Genomic DNA, 25442 nt, shown 5'->3' with positions numbered 1-25442 from the left:
GCTGTTGCACACAGCCCTACTAAATATGTACCTTAGACACTCTCTTTTTAAATGCAGCTATAATGAAGGGAATACAGTAGTCAAAAACTATCAGATGACTCTGGTCACATAAATGTATACATCTCTTTCAACTGTTCATAGTCTTGGCCAGCTGATTGAGTTGCGTCCATGTTTGGTTGTTTAGGTGTGCTTCTCTTGGAGTTACTTTCTCAGAGCTGAAGGTATCTGTGTGCACTTTCTTCTCTGTCCAGCCTGTTGGAGCGTTTACTGCCAAGTATTTCCCTTCCAGAAGTAAACAGGAGTCTAAGAATAGTTCTCACATCTTTGTAGTGTATTTTCTTGCTTCGCTATCTAAACAGTTGGTCTGTCTAGACAGCTGATGAAACTCTGAAGTCTCATCAAGTCAAAAACAGCCACATTTGCTACTGTATGAGACATTACCTGGTTCAGTTTAGAAATAGCTGCACCTGTGTGAGCATGTCAAGAGAGAAAGAAACTGTTCTTTCAGAACTGTTAGATTTCTGTTTTGTGGATGATCCTGTTTAACCCCAAGGTGCCACTAGTGCTACAAGAAGATATGAATAAGGACTTAAACATCATACATATTTCAATTTAAAGAAAGAAGAATTTAAAAGATTCTCATGCTTTTATTTTCAACAGGTCACACTCTTGTTACCTGTTATAACTTTGTTTCCGTCTCTATCTAATGTGTGTTAGGCATGATTTGTGTTGTTCTTAAATGTATGTTGTCAATATAAATATAGAAGTATACTCTTTCAATGCTTTACTTGCCAACTATCTTTCCCTTACTGTTTCAGTTTATACCTGATAGTGTAGACACTGTATGCATTTTTTGTATGTGTTCTGCTATATAGTCTTTGTGCATACCTGTACTATATGCATACATATGCATTTGCAAGTGAATGTAATAGTTTGGAAATCTTCATAGGGGTAACCTGTAAGTAGCCTTGTGTTTTAATAAAAAACTAGTCTGTATGAGGCTCCCATAATCAGTGCCAACTTCTTGCCTTCCATTTTTAATAGTAAGGCATTCAAGCCCCTTTGACAAAATTAATGGAATTTGAGTCTACCAAAACAGCCCCTTGGGAGATGTCTTGTTAAGCAAATATCTGTGAAACAATTACCAGTTTGAAAGTCTTAAGAAGATGCATACTATACAACATACATACTGTACGTGCATGTTACTGTTTTCTCTTTCTTTCATTCTTGCTATATGCCCATTTATGTAGAAAATATGTCCTTTCTGCAAAGAAACAGAATTAAAAAAAACAAAACACAGGATACTAATCCTCTGCAGATTTGATTATATCAATTGGTTACACTGTTTACAGGCTACCAAAGTTTTCAGTTCCCTGAGGCATGCAATTGTGTTTGTGCACAGAACTAGATGTAATTATGCTAGTAGATTTTGCCATTTGAAGAAAAGGTATTTTCTGAATCACTACCAATTAAAAATATTCCAACAAATCTATAGAAAATCAGGTCAGTATATCTCAGGTCAAAAAATGTCTATCAGGTCAAAAGATGTTAAGAGACTGTCAAAGTCCAACTCTCACCAAGCCACCAGACCTAGCTGTAAATCCAGATGCCAGTTGTGTCTCGTCATCAATACTGAACATATCATCACTCAGCCAAACCACACAGAATATCTGGGGTTCATTTACCCACTCCTCTACCAGTGCAATATAGGCCATCACCTGCTGTCTACCTTGTCCCTCTGCCATTTACCTTGGCCAGGCAGGGAAATTCTTACATAAAAGAGTGAGTGGACACCAATTTGACGTTAAACCCAGAAACAGACAGAGACCCATGGCAGAGCTGTTTAAGCTCCCTGGACAGTGCATCATTGAGCTCAGAGTAGCTGTCCTTAAACAGAAAAAAACCAAACAGATTGAACACGAAATTGCAGAACAAGAAATCATCCACAGGCTGGGTTGTGTTAAGTTTGGTCCCAGCAGAGAGTAAGAATTCTTACCCCCTTACCTGGAATAGCTTTTAACTCCACCTGTTTATTCCTGTGTCACTCATGTTAACTAATTTGGTTTTCCCTGTTGACCTTTTCAACCCACCTTTTGCCTCTTTCATCAGTGCCCCTTCCCCCTATCCTTTTCCTTTGTATTTAAATTCCTCTCTCTTAAACTGTTTCTTTCTCCAAATCCATTTATAACATCTGACAAATGAGAGCCTTTGCCTCTGAACCAGTTTGTCTCTAAGGGCACTTATACACATGCAGTGAGGCTGCTCTGACACACTGTAATTACAGCGTGTCAGAGCAGATTAGATTAATTGAGTCTGCTGGAGCATGGTAATTACTGCACTCCAGCAGACTCCAGCATCATGGGTATCAGTGTCCCTGCACTGAAAAATAACAGTGGGGCCACTTTAACTAAAGCTTGTTGAATGAGCTCTAGTTAAAGCACCCCCACCACCTCTTCTCAGTGCAGGGACACTGATACACGTGAAGCTCCGGGCTCTTTAATTAGAGTGTCTCTCGGTGCTGCTCTGATTAAAGCACCCTCCACCCCCCATCTCCAGTCCCAGAGCATGTGTATAAACTCCCTAAGGTGCCACCCTGCCCTACCTTCTTTCAGAGGCCATACTTAGATTGTCTGCTTTTCCCCTTAACTATTGCATGGGGTAAAGGACATTGTATAAATATAGTAAGGAACAGGATACTGAGGATAGTGTCCATTTCAAGGAAGTTGCAGACTATTTTCTGCCTGAAGTAAATTCGCATCCAAATGCCTCCTGTTTGGGTCCAGAAAAGTGTTTGGAGCACTCAAAGCTATTCACTAAATTATTCCCACTGATGTTATATTTAATAACTGCAGTGATGTTTCTGCATGCAGTCAGTTGCTTTGCTGATATTTTCGTTAATATATAACCTAAATGTTCCTTTTTTATCTGCAGTCTGTTCCACATTTTCCTACCATCTTCCAAGACTGTAGATCAGGGATGTCAAAGACCCGGCCCTTTTGTCATCTGGCCTGTGGGCTCTTGACAGGGCCAGCTGGGCAAGTGGTGGCAGTGCTAATTGCTGCAGCTTCTTCTACTGCTACTGCCAAATTTCTGAGCCCACCAGCTTCCCCTTGGGATAGATGACACAGCCCTGTGCGACTCATCCAGCCTGTGGGGCTGGATGAGTTTGACACTCTAGCTGTAGATAATTCCCTTCCTTTATTTATACTATTTTGAAAATATTTTTAGGCTATATTTTTTTCTCAGAGCTCTCTTTCCTAGATACTCAAAACGTTGCTTCCTGTCTCACCTAATGTGCTTAAATTGTCCTTCAGTTTTAAAAAAAGTTCATATATACTACTTTTAGTTGCATGTTTCACCATATTTTGTGATGGACACCCAAAAGCTAAAATCTTGCATGTGGCTTTTTTCTTGTGGCATGTTTTCCTTTGATATAGAGAGCTGAACCTGCAGAGGTTTGATGTTTTAATATCAGTATATTTCTTTTAGAAATGCATTATAAAGCTTTGTACACAGTTAAATTCTCTTAAGTCATACTTTTCTTATCTTTCCTTTCTTAAGATTGAAAATCTCCAGGAACAGTTAAGAGACAAGGAGAAACAAATGAGCAGTTTGAAGGATCGAGTAAAATCCCTGCAGGCTGACACCACCAACACTGACACTGCCTTGACTACACTGGAAGAAGCACTTGCAGAGAAAGTGAGTCTGAAGGGCATAAATCCTTTAAATCCAAAGTCCCTTAGACTAATCATCTGTGTAAATCCAAACTTTTCCAGCAAAGCCTTGAATTGTACATAGTGGATGAAGTCTTTTTACAGTGTAGTTGTGTTGTTCATTGTTCTCTGGCAATTGTTGCAAGAAGTCAGAGGATGATTTGAATAGCAGTTATAAGGAAAGACTGACTTCACTAGGGGTCAGCATAGGATATTCTGACAAGCACTGTGCTGCCACTCAGACTCATGTTTTGCATAAAGACATTGAGTATGGTTCTCAGTGTGTCTGCTAGAAATAGGACTCTGGGGGTGGGGGTTAAGAGACTTAGGTATAAAGCTGTGGTGTGCATGGTTTTGGGCTGCAAGATGCTATCCTGTGCATTGGGTCTGTCTTATAACTGTAAAACAGAAAAAGTTGCTCCATATACTCTGCCAGCCGAATATAAACTTGCATAGGATCTTGCTCAGGCTGTTTTTATTCTGTCAGTGGTGTAACTTTTCTAGTTAGACTGATGTGTTGTTTATTCTTTTATTCTTTTAAAAAATTTTCCTTGTGTGTTTTATAAGGGATTTTAAGTTCCCTATCTAGAATCTATCTTTTTTGTTTCTCAAAATTAAATCAAATGTTACAATGATATGGTAGTCTCCTTTCTTCATGACCTTATTGTCTGACTGCATTTTTCATGTTTGCCCAATTCTGAGGGGATTGGTGACTGAGGGAACTACCATATATATTCTGTTTTGAACATTGGTTCCCTAAATCTGACTGACTGTGAAGACAAAGCTTTGATATTATGTTTGTCTGATATTAGGGCTTATTTTTTATATAGAATGGTCTCACTTTCAAACTTGGTGAATATCTGTTGATACTTCATGTAAAGAGATTTTTTTTTTTTTGCTTTTTCCCATGCTAGTTTTGTATTCCACAACTTTTACATTACAGGTATTTCTGTTTGAAGGGCTATAGATATATTGCAACAGCTCAAAAAAAGTAGAATTGGAATAAGTAAAGAAACAATGCCTGATGTACCTTGCTGTCAGATGCGACTAAGCTTCTGTTAATGGGAAGGTCTAAGTACAGACAGTCAAAAAGCCGGAGGCTGAATTAATTCAATCTTTTTAGGGTAGTCTAAGCTGAATAGATTGAACTGATAAGCAAGTGAACAGACATTCACTTTTGATTCTGGAAAGGCAGCCACATGCCTGCAGTGGCTCAGGCCGGAAGCCAGGGGGCTCTAGAGCACTCCTCCCTGCTAGGCTGGATCAGACAGCTTGGGCCAAGGCTAGCCAGCCCATCCTGCAAAGGGAGGTTTGAGGAGCGGTGCAACGCATCCGGGGATGCTAAGGGACTGATTTAACTTGAATCTGGAGAGGATCTGGGACAGAAGTTCAATAAACTGGTTTAACCTAAATCAGTTAAGTCTGATATTACATCCATCCAGGTTTATCATAAACTGATTTTGGCCATTTTGAAAATGGTTTATGTGCCAGTGCACGTAACATACGATTTCTGTTGTGCTAATTTTTTTAACTGGTTTCTGATCACTTATCCTGGTTTATGTGTAGTTTCTGTCCCTAAGGTGGTTAAATATGGTTATACTATAATAGTGTTGTTAAAAATTCATTGATCGGAGAAGTTGCAGTAACAAGATGCCTAGAAGTTATATCTGAAACCAAAGAGGTTTCAAAATATTTTCATCCTTACTGGGGTCTGGTAGGGAGAGATGCAAGAGGAAAATGGCAAAACTACATATTTTCTCCCCTAAAACTAGTAAGAAGAGATTGGACCTGATGTCATCACAGAAGTAAGCTGACTCGACAAGATTTTCTTCACTGAACATTGTGTTCTTTTGACAGGAGCGGACTATTGAGCGCCTGAAAGAGCAACGGGACCGGGATGAGCGAGAAAAACAGGAGGAGATCGACAACTTCAAGAAAGATATTAAGGACCTAAAAGAAAAAGTCAGCCTCTTGCAAGGAGATCTCTCAGAGAAAGAGGTTAATGCCAGAACGAATCTGTCCTATTGTTAGACTTGTTTATCCTGAGCGATAGAGAGAGAAAAGAAGGTGTTTTATAGTCATGGTTCTTCAAGAAATTTGTGCACTGCATATCTACTGTGTGGTGCATTGCAAACATAAAAGTCTCAGGAAGCTTTGTTATAGTTTAGCATGACGTTCATTTTTTTCTGTTTTTTTTTTGCTGTGGTTTGATCACTAGCATTGCTGTTGAAGTTGTGAGTTGGTTCCGTGGTCATTGGGAGCACTTATCTGGGGCTCATTATGTTTGGAACAGACCTGCTGCATATTAGATATGCTGAAGTGAATGAAAGAAAGAGGAAAATTCTGTTGATCTGATTCTTTCAGCCAGGGTGTCATAGCACTCTGGGTTGTCTTGAAATCCTTTCAAGGGTGCCATGTTAGCACTGTTAAGTATATAAACGTGATTCACATGATAAATTCAGAGATTTCAAATAGAAAGCCTTAGTGTTAAAACATTCTGACCTGTTCTGATCTTTCTGAGCTCTTTAAACAGAAAAGTTGCTGTTACTTCTCCATAATCAGAAAAAACAAGTGAAAACTAAGAGCTGCCATTTTCCAAGGAGAGCCTTGAGTCTAAAGAGGTGAAGAATCACTTCTCTAAAAGTAGTACAGATCAGGGACATGTGATGCAATAGCATCTTCTCAGCTTGTTTTAAGATGTATGCTACTTTCTTTTTGAGTGTCTGGGGGAAGAGAAGAGGTTGATCAAACTTGTGGGTGCAGAAGATATATAGACAAAGATTTGCTATATCCTCTTCAAGTTTAGGTAAATAGTATTTCTATCCTTTCTAGCATCTTATTGTAAATAAATAAACTTCTTCCTTATGATGCCTGTAGCCAGGCAGCCAAATTAGCATGTTTATATCAAGACACACAGACTTCCTACATTCATCTGGGGGTTTAAAACTTCAGTCTGGTTAAATTTAAAAAACGTATTTAACAAAAACAATACAAAAAAGTTGTATGTGTGTGTACAAATACTCCCCTTTCCCTCCACACACACACACATCTAAAAGTGTATTTGCTCAACAGTGTGTGTGTGAAAGCAGAGAAAAAAGTTGTAAAAAAGAAAAGGGAGAATCCCAATGAATGAAAAATTCAACATTTTGTACAATATTGGAAGTAGCCAGGGGAGTAAGTTTCAATGGTTAGGGGCCACCAACTTTCTTTGAACACTTTTTAATGTTGTATATGTTTCTCCAATCCTTTTACAACTTTGCATTTAGACATTATTGCTTCAATTGCTACAATGCCATTTTAAGATATCCTCAGTAATTGCCAATTTATTCTAAGGGAACTTAGATTGGTTCCTGATTTTGAAAACATGAAACAAACTGTCTTAGATGAGCTCCATGAACAGTGTCCAGTCAGATCTCTTGCTCCAAAATGGGAGCCAGAATACTGAGTTTACAGATGGGAGGAAAGCAACAACAAAAGGAGAAATCTGAAGTATAGCTACTATGTATGATTATATATCCATTTGCAGTTGTTTTTCTTGCTTGTTTTAGGCTTCTCTGCTGGATCTGAAGGAACATGCTTCATCCTTGGCTTCCTCAGGTCTGAAGAAAGACTCCAGACTCAAAACATTAGAAATTGCACTGGAGCAGAAAAAAGAGGAATGTTTGAAAATGGAAACTCAGCTGAAGAAGGTAAAAAGCTAAATATTTTTCCTGATATTACAGGCAGGGGTGTCTAGTGCAGTGTCAGACATCCTCATCTTTGCAATTCTTTCCTTTTCTACTGTGCACAAAAAAGCAAGCACGGTCCTTTTGTTCAACATCAACCAACTACACTGCTCTTTTGTCAGTTGTAGGGGCTGCTGCTAACACCCCATGTAAAGGACAGCTGCATTTTGCAAGTCTTGTATAACTGTTGTTCTGTCTTGTTTGTCTTGTCTTCAGACCAAGCCTAGCACCTTCAGATACTGCATCAATGTATCAGTAGCGATTATTTGAGAAATATCTTTAAAGTCATTTAAAATGTGTACAGATACTTGGGTAAGAGTTTTGCTGTTTATAGACATAGACAGCTGCAGTTAAGAAATTAAGGTTAAAAGGCACTGTTTTTTGCAGTAGTATGAAGAGAGTATGTACAAATAAAGTTAAATTTGAAAATAAATTGGTGGAAATGAAGTCATTGGGAACATATTCTGTTGTGCTTTAGTGTTTCCACAGAGGATATTCACAGCACACAGGTACCACAAATATCTCATTGGTATGGAAAGAATGAGGAAGATGGCTTACCTGTAGCACAGGACATTTAGTTAAAAGATAGCTCATTTACACTGCTGTGATAATATTTCAGTATAATTCCTTCAGGCCTCTGCTTTTGCTGTCCCCGTTTTACAAAGTCTGTGCTTTATAGAAAAATCTGTATAAAAGATCTCAAAAAGTTAAAAAGTGACAGATTATAAGGGCAGATCAATGGACAAGATTGAATTAAAAGATGGTTAAGCCTATGAAGTTCATAAGAAAACATTATAACCTTCCACTTTCTGTTAATGTATACATTATAATGCTCTTCAACCATTACACAGAAATCCTTGTTCTCCTAACCTTCTCCTTCTCTACTCCAACTGCCTTCTTTATGAGACCTCTTGGGTAGTTTCTGATTATGCAGACTACAGAAGTAGTCTCTTAGGCCCTACTGAATACTGAGCAAGGTCTAGAGTGCATTTCCTACAGGAATTTTGTTTTCATACATGGTTCTCTTTTGACTGCTGTGTGATCTTTTCTTCTTGTACCATTGCATTCCTTTATTGCTAGGAAAAGTATGCATGCCTTTTCTTAATTTGGTATTCCTACTGACTGGCCTATTTCCTTTCTTCATCAAGTCCTCAGTGTTTTTTACCAAAGAAAAGATGCCACTCTAGTGCTTATATCTACTCTCATGTAATTCTAAGCAAATTGTAGTTAGACTCTGTCCCTGCGAGTGTATGAAATAGTCACTTTATATGAGACTTCCTCAGCTCTTAAGTCCAAGTCACAAACATTCACAAAGATCTAGGAAATAGCAATTGTAATTGCTATACAATTGTAATACAGAGGTATAGATATGTTGGAATATGTAATTAAACTTCTTTTCAGTTGCTCATAACTTTCTAACATTTTCCATGCTGCTAATTTTTTTTTACCCTTTTCTCCACCAACTTGTACTGAGCTTAGTAGCTACCTTGTCCTGCATTGCATGAGGATTCTGTATGAAAGAAGCTCTCTCCTTTTGGAGCCCCTAAACTTCATAGGACAAGGGATTCTCTTTTTCAGGACAGCCCCTTTGCATAATGGTGTCTCTTTTATAATTTTTCTTTTCCTTGCCTACATTTCCAGTCCAAGGTTAGCTTTCAAAAAACCAGAAATGTAAAATCCTAAAAATTGTCACTTTGGCAGAGTACTGAAATTAGTGCAGTTTCATGACTCCAGGTGAAAAAGGATTTAATTTAAGGGTAAGCCTTGGAAAAGACCTTTGCTAGTCTCTATACTCTGTGTATTCTATGGAAAAATCAGTGTGGTCACTATAGATTTCCCCCTGTGGTATACAAGGGATCTAACATTATGCTCAAATGGAAGATTCCTAGGCACCTGGAGAACAGCAGTGCGGGAACTTGTTCTTTCTTGCTTATGCAGTTTCTGTGTGTAGGTGTCTGCTTTTCATGGATACTGCTTATTTCCCTACCAATGGCTGTATTTTGTGAAGACCTCTGTATTCTTATTGAATAATTACTGCTTGTCAGTCAGAGAGCAGTGGTTTTCATGATTGTTGTACCCTTATTTTCATAAGAGCCGTACAAATCTGTGTATTCTGAACATGCTTCTTCCTCTGCTGTCATTGACTCTTCCAGTTGGAGTTGTAAGACTGCCAAAGAGCAAGTGCAAAAAGAAGTGGGAAGATAAAAAGTAAGAGATTCTGATTTTTGAAAAGGAAGCACATTTCTCTTGCATTTTTATGTCCAGTGAGCCTACCTTATTGGGGTCTCCATTTTTGTTGTAAAAGCAGTTGAAGGTTAGGGTAGGGGATCAGTCCTATGGGGCTCCTGATACATTTCTCTTAAAAATGTTTTGCTGCAATCCTCATTTTCAAACATATATTTTCCTTTTGTGGAGGGATTTTTCAGATGATATATTTTCTCTGTAGTTCTTTCTGACCTGGGATATTTTCATTTCTAGCTTCTAATTCTAGCTTTTTCCCTCCCATGTGAAACACATTCTTATCTGCTTGGGGAAATATAACAATAACAGACTTGGCACCAGCAATGCAAGTCTTTCTACAGCAGCTCCCAGCATAAGATGACCTCTTTTCCTACAGCCAGTAAAGGAACCAAGAGCCTCTTTTGCCCATATGAAAACAGGCTGCTTGAATCTAGAGAAGAGAAAAATCCAGGAGCACCTGGTAGCAAACTTTTCCCTTCAGAGCAGTTCTTACAACTTTAAACCAGAGAAGAATGATAACATAGGCCCCAGAGCTGACAGGTACACTATTTGAGCATAATCCTGAGAGCCTCTTTTGCTAGGATGTCTTTCCTTCAGCCTAGGAGAGGAACAAAGATATATTTTCCTGAACTGCTTACTCAAATTGTGGGTTACCTAGTATTTTGAACAATTTAGTCTGACTTGGGTCCTGATACTTTTCTTGTGAAACTGGAAGACCAGAAATCTTACATATGGACTGGTCAAGAGAATAGTGCCACATTTCATTAACAGATGGTTAACATTCAGTCTCAAAAGTTTTTTTTTTAAAGGAAAGCTTTAACACGCTCAGTGTAGCAACTTACAGGAAAGAAAAGTTACTAGGGGAACATGGTTTCTGTAATTTAATTTTTTATTCAACATTAGTCTTTTATTTTAAGCTAATTTCTGAAACTGCTTACTTGTTTATTTGGTAATTGAGCTAGGTGAGGCATTAGAAATAAATGGCGTTTATACACGTGCTCGGAGGGGGCGGGGGGGGCACTTCAATGAGAGCAGTTCTGAAAGCGACTCTAATTAAAGTGCCCACAGCGTCATGTGTCTTCAGCATCCTACACTTCAAAATGGTGGCGGGGCACTATCAGTGAGCTTTAGTTAAAATGCCCCTGCTGCCGTTTTGAAATGCAGGGACACTGAATTAATGTGATGTGGAGACTACTGGAGCATACTAATTAGCACACTCCAGCAGACTCGCATCAGACTCAATTAATCGTGTCTGCTCCAACGCTTGCTAATTAGCACGCGTTGGAGCAAATCATCATGTGTATAGGTGCCCAAAAGGTCTGGCCAGCCTGTGAAACTATTTGTCATTTGTAAGGCAGATCTAAGACTGAATAGCAAAGTCTTGAGAGCTGGAACGAAACAAAAAAAGAAAGTGGTCAGGGCTTGAACTCTGAACATTTACAAAGTGTTGGACAATGTTTTGTCCTATTTCAATTTTTTTTAATAATAAATCCTATATTAACAATCTGAAGTGGTGTTGTCTTACTACATAAATGTGTTTACATCTATCTGTAAATTGTTTTCTTGTTACATCATTATTTTTTCTTAAACTGTTCCTTTTCACAATTTCCCCCTCTTCCTATCTCTTTTTTACCTTTAGCATCCTGAAGTTTTATTGAGCCATCCATCCAAGCCAGTAAGTGCCTTGGCAAACTGGAAGGCTATTGCAGCCCCATTTGATTTTATATGTGTTGCATGTGTACTCACTTATTTTTTGGCCCATACACATAGTTTATTGATGAGCTATTTTGGGTGTAGTTCTGGACAGGGTGGGTGGGGAGAAGGGAATTTTTAATATGTCTGAGCAGCTGGACTTAAGATAGCCTTGAGAAATGCGTGTGTATTACTTTTTGCTGATTTTGCCTAGCTTTACTTTCCATTCAAACCGCTTGCTATAGTGCAACCCCTTTGTTTCCCTTTATCCCAGTTGCTTGCAGCATTCTGTAGTTTTTCTGTCACCTCCATTATATGTGCATTGTTAAAGCAAGATGGGAATAGAATTTCCACACAAATGTGACTTCTTGTTTGAAAGCATTCTGGTTAACCACTTGCATCATTGCATTGAAAGATGATGATCAAGTTACAGCAAGGAGAGAAGCTGCTAAAATACTTGTGCAACTATTATTCCTAACTAATGTTACTTTTCGGTTTAATTCTGGACCTTATCATGCAAGCTTTTCCACTTGTAGTCAGTGAATTCTTTGTAATAAATGCACATGAAACTTCATATTGAAGATTATACCATCCATGATGCTTTGCATCAGAAATTTTGCTCTGTGTGTGCACGCGCATGCACACACATGCATACACTTTCATAGCATTAATTCATAGTTTTAATTGTCTTAGAGTGTGGTTACAGAGCAACTCCACTGCTTTTTTTGTTGTGGGGAGGGGGACACTACTGAAAATACTCCACCCACCTCCTCTCACATAGAGAACACAGGGGAAGAAGGTGTGAAGCAAGGTCCAGAAAGAATAGTAGAGATAAAAGCAGTTTTTAAAGAACTGCTTGCTTGGAGCATAAAAACTCACTCAACATATTTTTTTAAATGTTAACTATGTACAAAAAATAGACATTAAATGTTCTTAGGTGTCCATTGCACAAAGATCAGGCAAATTCATAACGTAATATTTCCCAAAGGAAATAAGATAAATATAATACTTGAAAGATTAAGCTATTTCACAGTAGACATCATTATTTTTTATAAGGAAGGGTAGCGCAATGCAAGTAAAATTAAGCAATTTAAAATATAAAATTGTAAGAAAAATTTACAGATTGTTATTAATCATGTGATAGAAGGCAGTGAATTAATTAAAACATTCAAGCTTTTGGTTTGAAGTGCTGTCTCCTTCACAACAAGAAGTATTAAAGATGTTCAGTACAGATAAACCAGTTTGAAAATGACTGAAACCAGTCTGAGATAAACCTGGTTGAATGTAGTATCAGACTCAAATGATTTGGGTCAAACCAGTTTATACAATCGCTGTCCCAGACCCCTTGCTGGTTTAAGTTAAATTAGAGTCCACCAGCATACTCCCTGGGCTGGGTGGGGCTCTCTGCTCTACAGCAGGGCTGGCTTCTCCCCTCTGCTCCCTGGCCAGAGCTCCAACAGAGACTTCCCTGTGCCTCTCTCCCCCCACCCCCTCACCACTCACTGTTAAGCAGGGATCCCTTCCTCCTGTGCCACAGCACAGACCATAGCCAGCATGTGGTATGCTAGCTAATGCTGTGTAAGGCTCCAGCAGAGACTGCAGACACAGCAGGGTCTGCCTGGCTTCCCCCTGCCCTACCCCCCAACCCTTGCTGCTTAAGTAGGAAATCCCCCCTCCTTCCCTCCCATCTCCCACAGCATGGACCCCAGCCCCACGGACCCTAGGCATGTGGTATACTAGCTAATGCCAAGAGGTGTCTACATGTGTGCCTCTCTCCAATTTCACTGGGGCAGGCAGACAGAACAGTGGCTGCTTAGGGCTGTTTGGAGCTGATCAACAGGTTAGCCAGTAAGCTGTTTTAGAAGTCTGAAGTAATGTAGAGAGGCCATTGTTTTGCTAATTGGGTAATAAAGACTTATCACTGTCAGCCCCCAGCTGGCTTGCTTGCCTGTCAGTTTGCTGCAGACAGTATGATGAAGCAGGGAGGGAGATTGAAAAGCTCCATATCATCATCCGATGCATGTACTGCAACTCCCCCACTTCCCCACCTTGCCTCAGAGTGCTAGCCGGGGCCTGAGGGCTGGCAAGACTCCCACCCCTTGAGCAGCCAGCAGGGAAAAGCCTGGGACCATGCAGGCAGACCTCCACAATGAGAGAGTCCTACCGGGGCCTGGCCATACCCCCCTCAGCTCAATTCCCTGCAGAAGGGAAGGGAGGGCTGCTCTAGCTCCCCCCGGCTTCTAGCCTGAGCCACTGCAGGCATGTGCCTGATTTTTCTCAGTCCAGAGAGAATGTCTGTCCGGTTCAGCCTAGCCAGGTTAGACTAACCTGCAAAGATTGAATCAATTCAGACTCAGGCTTTTTGAATGTCTGTTTCTAGCCCCAGGGGCGACACGTGCGGGTGCACGCAGGTGCATGTATACCCCCTGGGCATGGCAGTGCACCCCCTAGAAAAGGCGCTACAAACACTTATCAGCGGCGCCTGCAGGCAGTTGCCATTCACCACCCCACCGCTGACACCGCCAGCGCCATCTGCAGGCGGTCCACAATCCCCACTGACCGCTAATGCCAGCAGTGACTGTGGGTGGTCGTCATCCCCCCTTTCCCCACCTGGGCCCATACGGAGCAGCCAGGTGCAGCACCCGCTGCAGGAAGCGGGGCCGGGCTCTCCCACTTGGCCCCCGGGTGGGGCTTGCAGCTCCCAGTGGAATCTTTAGAGGCAGGGCTGAACCCAGAGACACCAGGGTGCAGCTGGGACATGCCCACCCATGGAGTGATTCCCATGGTCCCTCCTGCCCTGCCCAGGGTCAGGGCTGGGATCCCTGCACCCCTAGGCCGCAGCTCCAGCCTCCTTCCCCTGGTCCCCGTGTGGCTGCTGCTATCCCCTCCCTCGTCCGGCTGGAAACCTGTGCCTCAGGTAACCAGCACTTTTAGCTTACCAGCACCCCCACTCATGTACCCAGTAAAACTGAGTGAACTGAAAAGTGGGTGTAAATCAGTTAAAACTGAGTAACTTCAATAAAAAAAAATCAGGGAATTTATCAGTTAAAACCAATAAAACTGAAAATGCAGAACACTATGCATGGGCCACACCATCAGGGGCGAGAATAGTGCCAGCCATGGGCACAAAGGCCATGCCACTCCCACCACTTCACCGTGGGATTCCCTGGTGTCATTTGCTGCACCATCCCACCTCCAGGGCAGGAGCAGGAAGCAGATGCTCATAGAGGCAGGGAGCCTAAAGACTCCAGTTGCTGCAGAAACTGGAAAAATAAGGGGGGCATCAGCCAGGTAGAAGCCCAGAGGCTGCACAGTAATCCCTCACAGGTTGTATGCAGCTTCTGGGCCACATGTGGAACAGTTTTGCCCAATACCCTTTCAAAAACAGTTCAAGCAGTAGGCAAACTTAATGATTCAGCTAATGCAGTAGTTACAATTGTCTAAGACTGTGTCCTGTAATGCTGAGTTGCCAGGGCAAAAGAATAACCATTTCCTATGTTGCCTGCCTTGGCAATAAAAGACAATGCATACATTAAAATAAAAATGTGGGATTTGCCAAATATTGCAGTCAACAAAAATTGTGAAAACAGTTTAAATTCTTGAGATAGCAGTATCTTAACACCTTTGATTTTCCTCTTTGTTACGTGGATCACTGAGGTCAGGGAAGGAAAATGTGCAGAAATTAATCCAGCCTAAGCAAAATGATTTTTCAGTTATTCAAATGGGTTAAGGGGGTTTTGCTCAAATTTACCTCTCCAAAACTCATTATTGAACAAAAATGAAACATGGGTGAGTTTATCCCCAAAGTAATGTGTCCAAAAGTTCTGAGAGTGAAAATAGAGGTATAATTCTAATTGATCTACAAGCTTAGCTATATAGTTTGATACTATGCAAATGTGACAATAAGGATAAGCTTGTGTCAAAGACTAGGAATTACATACTTAAAGGGAAAAACAATTTTATGTTCTCTGTCAATAATATGTTATACTTCCTTCCATTCATAGACCTCAGAATGCTTTATAACTTTCAGTATCAGACCTGCTTTGGAAGTGAGAAAACCTAGGCAAAAAATTATTTTGAATTTGTATTTGAATTTCCTTTTCTTTACTCTAAAAATGTTGCTAAAATTAATCCTGTAGTGTTAAATTGGGAAGGTAGCCAATTTAATGTCTTCCAGATCTTGATGTGAGTTTGTGGGAAACATAAATGCATTAGATTTCTCTTGTAAAATAACATTAGAATTTTAGATACGGTTGCACAACACATTGTCCATGTAACCCACAAAATGGGCTATAGTCAGAGAGTAACTTACAGTCCAGGAAATCGTTTCCAGTTTGCACACGATCACATAACATTTTCTTTATGTGAGATGAGAGCATCTGTAATGATGTGTACTGTATACAAATAGCATGGGTTATGAGTCTTTCCCAGTAACATCTGTTGTGTAAGTAGTCATTTAATTCTATAAGAACCAGGCACTCCAGCTTGTTGGCTAATTTTTAAAAACAAATTTAGAAGGAAATTGATTTTTTCCTTTCAGTAGAGTCTCTTGGGACATTGCCGAAGAGCTTTTATTAATATGGAATAATAAAATTCCTGGAGTCTCTTGATAGAACTCCATTAACTCTTATAGATTATTTGGAATGCTATAGCAAAGTAATCCAATTAGCAGCCCAGCTTCAAATTTTTTTCCAAAGTTTCTGATCATCTGATTATATATCTTAGATGACTTTAAAGGATGTAGAAGAGCATTTTGAGAGGTTGGAAATGCAACTAAATTCAGTAGGAAAGAATCAGGCTGCTAAATGAACTGGAACTGTGTACCCTTATGTTCTGCTGGTATGGCTGGCTTCCTAGGCCTGGTGCTTTCAGCCACGCTGCCCTTTTTGAGACCTACCATTCTCAGGATCTCTGTTTCAGGGCAGATGCACAAGCAGATTGTCTCAGGGCTGGGGACATGAAACTCCCGGAATTCCTGGCCCTAAGATAAATCTACCTGGCATGTTGGCCCCAAAACTGTGGATGGTGGAAAACTGACTTCTTCACCATGGCCTCTCAGTGTTCTGTCATATTTTTTTTTTGTTTTTGTTCAACATTCATTGAACCTAAGATGGCTCAAATGTAGTATTTCAGGCTCAATGAACTGACATTTTTGAGAGAACTTGTTGGAAAACTACAAGCAAAAGCTATACCTCTTATATTAGTACTATTAGTATATTAAAGTTGGTCTTCCAAAAGTAAAAAAAAATCTATCCTAACATTTATTTTGCCATCATTATGTCTGATTACATTTAATGGCAGCCCTTGGAATCTTAGTTCTGATGATTTAGATTTACTACACTTTAGAGCAGAAACTTGGAACCTTGTATATCTCCTGTTCACATAGAGGACATATGTGCATAGAAGAGTGAGTTTTTTAAAGCTAAAGCTGCAATTCTACATCTCATAGGTGTATTTTGGGAAAGGCTAAGATGAGTACAGAATGTGTTTGTGTATTCGTGGTTGGCAAAGTAGCTCCTTGAAAGTTACTGCCAACTGAGTCAAGTTTGAGGCACCCTCAAGCTGTTATAATTTACATCAAGGGCTAGTTCTGCATCCAAGACCAAATGAAGGCTGGAAGTTCACATGAAGACAGCTTTGCTCTCTCCCCCTCTCCTCCATAGCTGTGCTGAGAATTTATCTCTGAGACGCCTGGGTTTCCAGTTCCTTTGGTTGCTTTATTTGAATGTCTGAGTGTGTTTCCATTTTATATGTACTTTTATGCTGCTTAGAAACTTTTCGATTAACTCCCAGCTTATATACGATTTTCAGGAGAACAAGATTCAGTTTGAAACAAACCCTCCACACTTTTCCTCTATACCAGTGGTACGTAATTTATCTGGCTTTGAGAGCTAGATCTAGAACATGAAGTCAGTCTCTGGGCTGTATCTGGTGCATTGAGTCAATTCTGAGCCCCACAGGGAATACATTTTGGCAGTAATGCGGCAAGTGACAGCTGTGTTAAACCCTGCTCCAGATCTGGAGGAATCTGATGGTCTGGATCTGGCCCAGGGAGGCCAAGTAAGTTTGACACCCTGGCTTAAAGGAACCCAGTGCTCAGTACATTTATTTCCATTTTAATAAGTCACTTTATTCTTTAGAAGTAGCTCTCTGGGTCCAGAGTCCCCTGTGATGGTCATTATAGATACAATGTATATGTACAAGATGGTTCTTGAACTCTTTTCTTTGCAGGCTCATGAGGCAACACTGGAGGCTAGAGCCAGCCCAGAACTGAATGAGCGATTCCAGCAGTTGGAGAAGGAGGTAGCCTGGTACCGGGAAGAATCCAGCAAAGCTCAAGCTGAAGTAGATCGCCTTCTGGAAATACTGAAGGAGATGGAAAATGAGAAGAATGATAAAGATAAGAAGATAGCAGAATTGGAGAGGTGAGATGGATGTGAAGGTGGAAGGGAGCAAAGGGGGTGAAGAAAGTGGAGAACAATTGTTTGGGGAAATCACTGGGTTTTGCAGCTTTGATTCTCAATCTCAGTATTTTAGAAATGTAGAGCTCCTTTGTTACACTTATCTGCCTGACTCTTCAGAAAATGTCTGGCTGTCTCCCTGAGTCTTAAGGGAAAGGAGATGGTAAAAAAGCTGATGAAATCATGGTGTGTTTGGGGAATAAAAATAAATGACATTTAAGCTTCTGGTTTAATAATTCAATCAAATATCTTTGCTCACCACTCTAAACTGGGCAAATAAACTTAAAGAACCTGCAGCATTAATTGTCTAAGTCCCACTGACAGATGGTCTTGTTATTTTTCTAGACCTTATTCATGTTTTGTTTGAGAAGCTGGGTGGTGTATGGTGAAACCTTTGGCTTTCTGGATCAGAATTGCAAGTAGTAGATGGCAGGGAAGGCATGAAAACCAGCTTCGCACCTTACTTACTTAACTTATCTTCCACTAAAACAAGGCATATGTTACTTTCTGACACTTAATTTTGCAATGCGCCAATCTCTCTTTTTTATTTTGGGTAGCAGAGAGAGCCAAAGTAGAAATAGATGTATTTTTTGTTGACTTTGTTATTTACTTTGAAGATTGACTACCCAGGAGAAACTAAATGAAACATTAACTTAATTTTCCTGCATGCCTGGGTCATGTCAAGTGCCTTTTGGATGTTAGAACGGCTTCCCATCACACTTGCATATCAAAATTTTTAGCTGCGTTGCATTCAATATTAGAAAAAGTACACAAACCGAAGAAGAGACCTTTCCTTTGTGACACAATTAAAGCCAAGAATGCAGGACTTGATCTCCTCCTTGCTGTTGCCACTTGTTTATTGGCAGGATGTGGCTGGCACTTAAATTTTACAGTTTTCTGAAGGGGCTTGAACAATGGCTTTCTAAGGACTTGTGCAGATTCTAAATCCATTCAGATCTCTATCTTCTGCTTTCAGTGCATTTCCAGGGTGAATTAACTTGAAGGTATATTTGCTTCCTATCTTCTGTAATTTGTGCCTCTACTTTATGCACTTGTGCTTTTTCTCACAATCTCTTCCTTTGCTGTAGTGCATACTCAGATATAGAAGTGACATACATAAAAATGTCTCTGAACCCATTGGCAAAAATATTGGTAGTTGATGGCATTATGCTGAAACCAGTGAATTTGGATGACTCTACCTGGCTCAGTCTTTGGATGGACTTAATTCTTGTTGCACTGAAACTGGAATAACATTTTGAAGTATTTCCACAGTCTTGTCTGTTCGCTTGATCCTTTTCTCTTGTTTTGGCTTGATCCTTTTCTCTTGTTTTGTTTTGGGGTTTTTTCCATAGGCTTTTCTTTTATTTAGCAAGAATATTCCGTGCCTGTGACAGCAGGCAAAGCAGCTGAAACTGAAAAATGTAATCCGCCTTTTTTGTCCATCTTTTCTCCTTGCTAAACTACTTAACCCCACCTATGATATGTGCTATATTTAATGGGACATTTGGGCAATGGATATAGAGACTAGATCTACTGAGTGTGCCTTGAGGGAGGCAGAGGAAAATAGCAGGTGCAGTTTCATGTCATATTTGTCTGGATTTTTTTACTTTTTGTAGCATATCTGTGTTGAGCATGTAGCTACCCTGATGCTGTCAGGACAGCTGATACCAGTTTGAGAATGTAACTGCATTATCTTTTAATCAGAGTAACTAAGGGTGGAGGTGGTTTTAACTGATTCATGGTCTTCATTCAAAAGTACTCTCCAGCTAAAATAATTTTTGAAATCATATTTTGGAAAAAAATCTTAGAAATTTTCAGCCTTCCTCGTAACTTGTTCCCTTAGAAGAGGGGTACAGAAGAAAGAAAATGCCATTATCTGTTGCTTTTTCTGCACTAATGTTCAAGATTTAGCTCTCAAAAGCCACTGTCAAGATCAGGACCTTGCTATGCTATGCACCTTATAGGCACATAAAGGTATGGCCTCTGTCCTCAGGAGTTTATAGTCTAAGAAAAATATGAGAACTTCATAGTTCGTAGGATCGGAAGGGACCTAAGCAGATCATCAAGTCCGCCTCCCTGCCACGGGCAAGAAAGAATGCTGGGGTCAAACGACCCCGGCTAGGTGATTGTCTAGCCTCCTTTTGAAGACCCCCAGGGTAGGAGCAAGCACTACTTCCCTTGGAAGTTGGTTTCTATTGCACTCTAGTGCAGTGGTACTCAACCTTACAAATGTTGGTAAGTGACTTTTTCAGTAAAGAAACGCAATTCCAGAGAGTTGCAAAATAATTAGGGAGTGATTTTGTGTTGTGATGTTTGTTTCCTACTGTTTTTAAACACAAGTTAGTCTTCCCATATTAATGGAAGCATAGTATCACAATGCCTGGAAGTCATTCCAGTCTGCTCCACTGATAATTTTGCAGTAACCTATGACTGTTCAATGCATGCTAGTCTTATTCTGTGTTCTCTCTCTACTGCTATAAAGTAACACGTGGCTTTTTATCTAGTCATCCTGTCCTCCTCTCTGTTTGGCAGATGAGATGGCATAAAGTAGTTCTCCTTCCTTCTCAAATCCGTGGTTTGGAAGGATGGGAAATTTGTCTTAAGTATGCAAGCAAAGAAGAGAACACTATTATGATCAGCATTCAGTGTTCTACCTAGGACTGTGTAAATCAGGATTAAAAACTAATCAGATTCATGCACTCTCTGAACCCATCTACTGGGTCAAAAGGTCTTTTACCTCCAGAGGCAGAAGCTGAATATCATTGGTCTGGCAGACCATGAACTCATCAGTTACTATGAACAGTCATTTCAGGTCAAACTGTAATTTAACTGTAGTAGGAAAAAAGCTGAAGGTTTTAGACCCTTATAGCAAGGTTTCCTGTAGTCTAATTTTAATGTATCCATATTAATTTATGCATTACTTACTGTCCCTGGGTAGTGTTGTCCAAACTATTCTTCATTCTCCCCATAGTCACAAAGTTCTCATATTTTCACACATGAGCAGAGATGTAAGTGCTTGCTAAGCGTACATGTTGGGTCTGGTTTTTTGTCTTCTGTGCTTGTTTAAAACATTCTTACATGTTCAGCTGATATCTATGGCAGTATTATAAAGGCTTCTCTCCAGCTACAGTCTGGTTTTGATTCATGAAGAACAGTCTGGTCACATGTTGGCTGCTTTTTTGCTATTCAAGCTCTTCAGTGCAAAGAAGACCCTTGGCAGTTAGAAAGACCTAGAGCAGTTGGAAATAAGGAAGAGCCAACCAACTCTCTTTGCTGAAGCCAGTCACTACTTTATAGTGGAGAAGAAATGAGCTACATTCAGAGGACAAGTCTAATAGTGATGAAGATGTGAACTTTCAGCAACAGAAGAAGGTCAAAAGTCCTTCCCTGCACTTCCAGCCCCACTAAAAAGAATATAAGGCAGTTAAACAGCACGCCCTGAGGAGAACGGAAATAAGTAGCAAGACTGTATGAGCAGAGGGAGAGAAGGAAAGGGAAACCAAGAAAAAGGGAAATAGAAGACGGGATAAATTGGAGAGGGAGACAAAATAAAAAACAAAATGGCATCTTTTTATGCTTTTCAAAGAGGGGGAACTGCATTAAACCCAGTTTAAAATATGGACATTCTCTCTTTCTTTCTCTCTCTCTTTCTTTCTTGCAGTTTCTACAGAGGTGTTATTCAGTTATGATTGGGAGGGTATGGATCCACAAAATACCATATTTACATGAAGTTTATATAATGAAAGAGCTTGAGAAGTGCACTAGAGTCAGCAGCAAATTCAAAGCAGCAGCTCATTAATTTACTATTTCTTTTGTGGGTAGGTCTTTGCTCCCTCCAAAGGGGATGTGGGAGACTGGGCTTGCCCAGCATTTCCTTTGTGTATGAGCAATTTAATAGGTCCCCTTTGCTTATGTCGTTGTACAGGGACATGTTTGGCTATTCAGTTGTTTTTACTAACTGTTGGTTTTCTGTATTGCCATCCCCTAATTGCCTCTCTGTGTTCCTGACTTTTCATTTGATATATTTTGTTTGTTTCCCCACCCTTTCTTTCCATTTTTGTCTTCCAATGAGTTGTGTTGTGTTTTTTTGTTTTATATGTGTGGGGGTTTTTTGGACTTGCTTTTTTCTTAGAAAGCACGCCTCCCGCAAATTGCATCCTCCATACCAGGTGTCAGTCCCTGCACCGCAACACGTTGTGGGGGTTTGTGTGGGACTTCCTAGGAAAGTGAGTGTCACATAAGGCTACTGTTTCTTACTGGGATGGAATGTTACTCTTGGCTAGCTGAATGAACGGATGGCTGCTGCTGCTGTTAGCGTTTGCTGCAATTATGCTTTTTTTTCTTTTTTGGATTGAAACAGAACTAATTATGCCAAATTCAGTTCTAACTGTCTTTGTGTTTGTCATGTTGCAGTGGTTATGGGAACAGTCCAAATAGCTTTTGTCACGACTCCTTACATTTGAAACATTGCAAAACCTATTTTTATTCCAACTTTTTCTTCTTACCGTCTCTCACCCTTGGCCCAAAACTCTGCCACCACATTGGACCTATACTAAACAGCTCCAGTACTATAAATTCTTTCAGAATTTGAGCTGACAAGTCTGTATTGCCTTATTCCCATGTCTTTGAGTGACAATCAGCATGTGTTAGAAAAGGAAAATTAAAATGGAAGAAGACAAATGAAGAATGACATTGATCATCACAGCTATTGCAAGGGTTAAAATATCTACATTGCAATATTGTGTGGACCACACAGTGTTGATCCTGTGTCAAAGGCAGATTCATAATTACTCACTTCCTGTCCTTTGTATCTCAGCACAGTAGGTAGTTTCTTTTGGGGTAGCCAAAAGAAAGAGGATTAGTTCTCTATGTCCCTACCAACATCATCCTTCATGCACAGATGCTGTCGTATTTCAGTATCTCCTAAAAATTCCAGAAAGCCAGTAATTTCACTCAGATTAGAGTCATGTAAATGTCTAATTTGTTCAGGGTTTTAATAAGAATGGAGAGGCTTTCCTCTGAGCACATTCCTGGTAATCTCATCCTTACATACAGTACCTTGAATTACTGAGATTTCATTTTTCTAACTAGGTAGCTCACTTTATTACCATGTTTGCCTAGATTTTATAGCAATCTTCTTCCAAGAAATTTTGAGTAGAACAGGGGTACGCCATATTTTCCAGCAGGAGGCCAGAATGACCCAGCTTGGGTCTGAGTTGGTAGGCACTAGGACCTGGCTGCCTCTGCTGCTTGTCCCTGATGCTCATCTGTGGCACCGCTAAGGGAGAGTTCCCCACTCTCGTGAAGCCCCCAGAATCTGGCTGCAGTGCAGCATGGGCAGAGACCCCACCGGCAAATGCTGCCGAAGCCACAGCTCTGTAGGCCAGATCCAGCCTGTGAGCCATCAGTTGCTGACCCCTGATGTAGAAGGTTAATTCCTTACCTACCATGCAGAACTACATTTAGTGCTGAGAGAGAAGGGCAAAGAGAAGCTAAATCTTGATATAATAAAATATGGGGTATTTCATTACTAAAAAAGAAAAGCTTTTCCATAGCAAATTAACTCTCAACATTTTTACTTTACCCTAATATGCCTAAATACATGAGGGATGTTAGTGCCGTCTCTAATCAGTACTGTTTAAGCCTCATTTCTAATATTGTGTCCAGTTCTGGGCACCATATTTTGAGGGGGATGAAGAATAACTGCTGGGGATCTGAAGGTGAGCAGCAAAGATTATAAAAAGTTTGGAACTGTGAGCAGTATGAGAAAAGATTGAGAGAACTAAGTACCTTTAGTCTAAAGAAAAGGAGAGTAAGAGCAGACATGATTGCAGTTTTCAAGTGTTTGTATGGCTAATATGGAAGAAAGAGAACTGTGATCTTTTATGACACAGGGGAGGACACAAGTCAGTGGGTTAAAAGTGTAGCAAAGCAAGTTTAGATTAAATTCCAGGAAAGAACCTTCCTAACTAAGATAAGAAGGAAAATGAAACAGGCTGCCTAAGGAAATTATGAAATCTCTTTCATCAGCAGTTTTCAAGAACAGACTATATATAGGCATCTGTCTGATTTGGTTTAGGTCAGGAGTAGGCAACCTGCACATGGGTGCCACAAGTGGCACAGACAGCCTCTGTGAATGGCACATGACAATGGGGGAGGGAGCAGAGGGCACAGTGGCAGAAAGAGCAGGGAGTATAAAGCAAAATAGATCAGGCAGGTGCACATGGAAAGAATCAGGAAGCAAAGCAGCAAATCAGGCAGAAAGCACAGGACTGGTAGCAGAAAGCATAACAGCAAGTTGGGCAGGGGAAGGGGGTCAGAGTGGCTCTCAGGAAGGGTGCAGGTATAATTTGTAGCAAGCCTGCCAAAAGTTTGGCCCCTAGTGATATAGGTGTAGCACATCCTGCATCTGTGCACAGGGTGGAGCTAAATTACTCTCCAGTCCTATGATAAATCATTCTTCTATCCTAGCAAATACACATGCTTTGCCCCTGTGCCTCTTAGTTATTTCCACATTTCATCATGGCATACTTTGTAGAAAGTCTCAGCATCATGCATAGTAGGGAGTGGTAAACCTGTTCAAGTTCTCAAGTTTCACATTTAATACAGAAGTTTGGACCTCAGAACTGCATTGCTGACTTCTTTTCCTCACTTTTTCTTATACTTCTCTGCTAGAATAAATCTACAGTTGCCTTCATGCTCTCTGGCTGACAACACTGAGAGTACAAGAGAAACAATGTCCCGGCTCTCAGAACTAGTCTAGCAACAGAGAAGTATGTGGCAGTTAGGAGGAGCTATTTCAAGAATTTTAGCCTTTAGAGCTCTGAGCTAAAGAATGCTTTGTTGATTGAGGGAGGTGGTACAGGTGCAGTCCAGTCAGCATGTAAGACCTATCAAGAGATGCAGCACGGTCAGTTCAGATAAAAATATATCAAACTTTAATATATCTCTGCTAGGGCTATGAGTGAAAATTGACTTTTCATTAAATTTGGGTGAATTTTCATAGAGAAGAAAAAACAAACCTACCAGATATCAAGGCAGTCCCTAGCCAAATTTCAAGCCTTTGCCCAAAAAGCATGGAGTTTCTAGAACAACTCAGTAGTTAAAAGAACTCCATTAACATGGGCAAAACAATCTATTTTCTCACAATCCTTTTCCTAGCTAGAAATAGCTAAAACATTTTATGTGAAATTCCCCCTCCCCCCCCCCCCAAAAAAAAAAAAAAAAAAAAATACTGCCTGAGGTTTCCATGGCACCTGTCATGGAAAATGTCTTCCTGAATACTAATTCAGCAAAGTTATAAGCAACTGAAAACAGGGACTTGTAATGGAAAGACTTAAGTAACTACCTCCAACTATAATAAATATTAAAGAAGTACTCTTGCACACATCTAATAGAAAATTAAGATTGATCATGTGTTCCAAAGAAGGAAATGGAAGAAATCTGACTAAGACCTAGTTGCTTCCTTCGTGTTTCTTAATATTTGTAAAGACTGGTACATCCTTGGCTTCAAAATATCTTAATTTTTCTTCTCGAAGTAATTTTTTTCTTATTGTACATATTTTTTTTTTAAGTGAGACAAAGGTAGATTTGAGGCCTCCCCCCCCAAT

General features: G+C 40.2%; 1 protein-coding gene across 1 annotated transcript in view; it reads left to right on the top strand.

The window, feature by feature from the left end:
• ERC1 (ELKS/RAB6-interacting/CAST family member 1) overlaps positions 1-25442 on the top strand; it is a 479524-nt gene that overhangs the window by 194328 nt on the left and 259754 nt on the right. Inside the window, exons 8-11 of the mRNA XM_006019448.3 lie at positions 3562-3699; positions 5571-5711; positions 7262-7402; positions 17603-17796. Coding sequence (XP_006019510.1) covers positions 3562-3699; positions 5571-5711; positions 7262-7402; positions 17603-17796 — 614 coding nt within the window. The remainder of the gene's footprint in view (positions 1-3561; positions 3700-5570; positions 5712-7261; positions 7403-17602; positions 17797-25442) is intronic.

The sequence above is a fragment of the Alligator sinensis genome, unplaced genomic scaffold (assembly GCF_000455745.1).
Source record: "Alligator sinensis unplaced genomic scaffold, ASM45574v1 scaffold87_1, whole genome shotgun sequence".
NCBI classification, from domain to species: domain Eukaryota; kingdom Metazoa; phylum Chordata; order Crocodylia; family Alligatoridae; genus Alligator; species Alligator sinensis.
The sequence above is the reverse complement of the archived record's forward strand: the minus strand, read 5'-3'. Positions and strand labels throughout refer to the sequence as shown.